Source organism: Alosa alosa, chromosome 1 (assembly GCF_017589495.1).
Source record: "Alosa alosa isolate M-15738 ecotype Scorff River chromosome 1, AALO_Geno_1.1, whole genome shotgun sequence".
Classification (NCBI taxonomy): domain Eukaryota; kingdom Metazoa; phylum Chordata; class Actinopteri; order Clupeiformes; family Clupeidae; genus Alosa; species Alosa alosa.
In genome coordinates, this window is record NC_063189.1 from 641,223 (window position 1) to 645,484 (window position 4,262).

The 4,262-nt window shown below is 45.5% G+C and overlaps 1 protein-coding gene across 1 annotated transcript in view; it reads left to right on the plus strand.

Annotated features, from left to right (window-relative positions):
* The first annotated feature begins 1,441 nt into the window (after positions 1-1,441).
* The window catches only part of reep1 (receptor accessory protein 1), a 12,386-nt gene continuing 9,565 nt past the window's right edge, over positions 1,442-4,262 (plus strand). The window contains exons 1-2 of the mRNA XM_048255704.1: positions 1,442-1,586; positions 3,487-3,559. Of these exons, the coding sequence (XP_048111661.1) occupies positions 1,555-1,586; positions 3,487-3,559 (105 nt within the window). The 5' untranslated portion in view covers positions 1,442-1,554. The remainder of the gene's footprint in view (positions 1,587-3,486; positions 3,560-4,262) is intronic.

The window sequence follows — 4,262 nt, forward strand, 5'->3', positions numbered from 1 at the left end:
TGCCCTCTCCCCACATACACAGCACACTATCCCATCTCCCCTGTCATCCCCCCAACACACACACCAAGACCCCTGGCAGTTGGGTTAGCCCCTTGAGCCGTGGATCTGCCCAAGGTTTCTTCCTTGGTAAGGGAGTTTTTCCTTGCCCCTGTTGCTCTTGGGTGCTCCTTGTTGGTGCCCCCACCCAATCCCAATCCTCCCCCACCTTTTTTTTTTCTGTAGCCCTTGCCACTTAATCTACTAAACCCTCTTCTACTGCACTCTTTACCCCCCCATTAATGCACAAATAGGCTGACACCAGACATAATTTCACTGCATTTCTTACTTCCAGTAACTATATGCATGTGACAATAAACTGTACAACTTCAATTCGTAAACCCAAATGTGAACTAATGCTTCAGAAGTTGCACATCTGTGAAATATTTTCTCACAAATAAAATAATATAGATTGCTATGACCATTGAGCATTTTCTTGCACAAGTCAATCAATACAACTGCTGGAATCTGCTGCTACGAGTCTCAGCTGTTGTTTTCCTGACAGATACTTTTTCACCAAGTCTGGCTGAGACAAGTGTAGCCAAAAGGATTTGTATGCGCAGCCCCTGTTTACAAGGTAGGCCTATAAAACACATGATGATCTGACTTCAAATTTACTGTTAGACATTTGTGACTTTAGTGTACGCATGCAAAATCTGCAGTTACATGTGCTAAAGACTTTTGATACAATAATACCTGCATATAGACTATTTCAAAAACCTCAGATTTGGCCCTCAATCTTTTGTGGTGCTTGGAATCCTATAAAATCGTAAATACTGTCACTTTGATGGTTCAAAAACATGTGATTGTTCAATTAACATAATGTTTTCCTTAGAAATACAAAGAAATTGATTAGACTTCATTCAAATTAATTTAAGTTCTTGACTTTGTTTGGGTGGGAAAGACACAATGCTGGGTAGAATGGAGCAATTCTAGTAATTAAGGGTGTTGCTGTGGCACAGCAGGCTACAGTGCTCATACCATATACGGTCCAAGTGCCCACGGGGACCCAGGTTCGAATCCGACCCGCGGTCATATCCTGGTCCCACCCCATCTCTCTCTCACTCTTCACTGTCCTATACAAATAAAGGCAAAAAGCCCCAAAAATATACTTTAAAAATCAAGTAATTCAAATGGTGCATGTATGGTTTTGTTGAAATAATTACATTTTTAGAAAGGATAGCTGAGCTTTGATTGCAGTGTTTCATTTGGGCATAGATGTGAGGTTTTTTTTGTTTTGTTTTTTATCTCTAGAGCTATATGTCCGTAGAGTTTTGACATAATGAGCCAAATTCTGCAAAAAATGTGTAATGTGGTGCTCTTTCCGATGACATGAATGACGCCTCTGGAAATGAGGGAATCTAAAAGCCAACGTGCACAACTGGTCAAGGAGGGTTGCCCGATGCTTGACGCGCGCGCGCGTTCCTGGCTGTCAAATGGCAACAAGCAGCCATCGCGAGGGCAACTCCTCCCAGCTGAGCTGACAACACGAACCCACTTGCCACCGTCCACAGCGCGATGGTGTCGTGGATAATCTCCAGACTTGTTGTGTAAGTCATTCTTATAACGCTTCTCTCTAGAATCGATCTGTGGGGTAGCGGGTGCACCTATTCTCCTGTAATGGGCATAAGGGGGTCGTGTTGTGATTGTTGCGCGAGGCACCTGGTGCCATCAGAGCAGTGACCGCTTGCTCATGTTCACGACCAGAGGGCTGAATCACAGACGCGCCGTGACTTGGGCTTTTTGGAGATGGGCGCTGGGAAGCGTCGCTGTCCGCGTGCGGTCGCCCAAAGCTGAATTTTCACATCATACGGTCCTGCCGATAAGCGAGCAGAATGCGCGTTTGAAGCCGGACGGTGCCGTGATTCGCAGCCTTTGGACAGAGTGATTTTTATTGGAATGCGTGTCAGACAAAGGCAGGCGAGGTTGTCTGTCACGGCAGCGGATGTTTGATTAGTATTTGAAATACGCATTCGGTTATATTGCAAGTGTAGGCTATATCATAGCACAATAACATAATGTGCATCAGCCATCAGCGTGAGGCTGGAGCCGCCTCTTTATTGAGACAAAGCCATACTGTACGGCTCAGATCGGCTGCATGGCGGTATATTGATGTCTCATGCGGAACACAATGGGACAGATCGCCCGTCTCGTGACTGAAGTGGTGTTCTGCTGTTATCTGGACACCGCAGGCTAAGGGCTGGACAGTAATCCTCAAAGAAAATAAAAACATCTGTGTTCCACTAGCCTACTCACGCCGCTGCTCCGTTGACGGACACCGCATGTGGGCCAAATCTCTAAATAGGTCGGCCCATATTCAATTAAATTTAGATTACAAATATCAGGTTACAGTCTTCGTCTGTGTAGCCACTGACGCTGAGATCCAGCAACATTTCCTTAACACCCGACCCTTAGATTGTCATGACACCCTTTCCGCGTGTCTGTGTGACTGCGATCGACAACGGGCTCGGTTTTGGTGAATTCACGGGCTCGGTTTGGTGAATTCTGTCTCTATATTGTGTACAGAGGAGGTGACAATTTTTTGCGAGCCATGATACGAGTAGTCTCGGGCCAAACCCACGTATGTAGGTCGGTCATTTGATCGGGGTAGAGTGGTAGCAGCTGCGGAGTTGGCCACCTCCAGAATCCACACATTTAAATCGGGAAACGCAGGTGGTGAAGACACCAGCTCAGCTTAACTCAACCAATTTCGTCCATTAACAGCGTTCTAAGAGCATAATTTAACCCCCACCAACAGAACAGCCGAGACTAGAAGCCTTTGATCTTTTCAGGAGCAAGCCCATAGCGGGACGAGCTATTTATAACGGCGTGCAGAATGTAAACTTGGCGCACCAACAACATCTTACGACAGTGTGTAGCTCAAGCCAGACCATAAACCACGCGCTTGTTTTGTATTTGAAGGCTTTGTAGTTGCTCTGGTCAGTGCTGTAGCACCACAGGTTGACATGCGCATGCGCGGTGTCCGCTGCGCTAGGGTCATTCCTCGGGCCAGTAGCGGTGTGTTGGGGCGCCCATGTCTGGCCTTCTACACACCCTCTCTGCTCTTCAGTGTGTGTGTGTGTGTGTGTGTGTGGTTGTGTGTTTGGGGCGCCCATGTCTGACCTTCTACACACCCTCTCTGCTCTTCAGTGTGTGTGTGTGGTTGCAAGGGATGCGGGATGCCTCTGGAATTGAGCTGATATTTTGTTAACGCTAACAAGGCTTCTCTTGTTAGTGGTAAACACATTTCAGATTAAGCTCTGCGGTGTGTGTGTGTGTGTGTGTGTGATTACATAATACTTCAAACTGCTGGGCCTGTTAACCTACTTTGGGCTCCTTTCAAGACATCAATGGTTTCTGTTCCCTGTGGCTGAATCCACTGTTCCCCACCTTTACCTCTGTGTGTGTGTGTGTGTGTCTGTGTGTGTGTGTGTGTGTGTGTGCTTCCAGGCTCGTATTTGGGACATTGTACCCTGCATACTCCTCCTACAAAGCTGTGAAATCGAAGGATGTGAGAGAATATGTGAGTACGACACAGACATGAAAACGCTGTTTGAAAACACAGATTGTCAGACAGCATGTGTGCTAAAGACTATTCACCAAACAGCATGTGTGTGTGTGTGTGTGCTTGTTTGTTTGTGTAAGTGTGTGTATAGTGTTTGTGTGTGTGAGTTTGTTTGTTTGTTTGCGAGTAGTGTGTGTGTGTGTGTGTGTTTGCTTGTGTAGTGTGTGTGTGTTGGTTTGTTTATTTGTTTGTATATCTGTAGTGTACATGTGTGTGTTGGTGTTGTTTGTGTATCTGTATCGTGTGTGTGTGTACATGTGTGTGTCGGTGTTGTTTGTGTATCTGTATAGTGTGTGTGTACATGTGTGTGTTGGTGTTGTTTGTATATCTGTATAGTGTGTGTGTACATGTGTGTATTGGTGTTGTTTGCTAGTTATCTGAAGCTCGGAGTGAAGTGGCAGTGTTGTTGTTTGTGCTGCATCTTAAATGGATTATGTTGTTGTTGTTGATGTTGTTGTTGCTGTTGTTGATGTTGTTGTTTGTGCTGCAGGTGAAATGGATGATGTTGTTGATGTTGTTTGTGCTGCAGATGAAATAGATGTTGTTGTTGATGTTGTTGTTTGTGCTGCAGGTGAAATGGATGTTGTTGTTGATGTTGTTGTTTGTGCTGCAGGTGAAATGGATGATGATGATGTTGTTGTTGATGTTGTTGTTTGTGCTG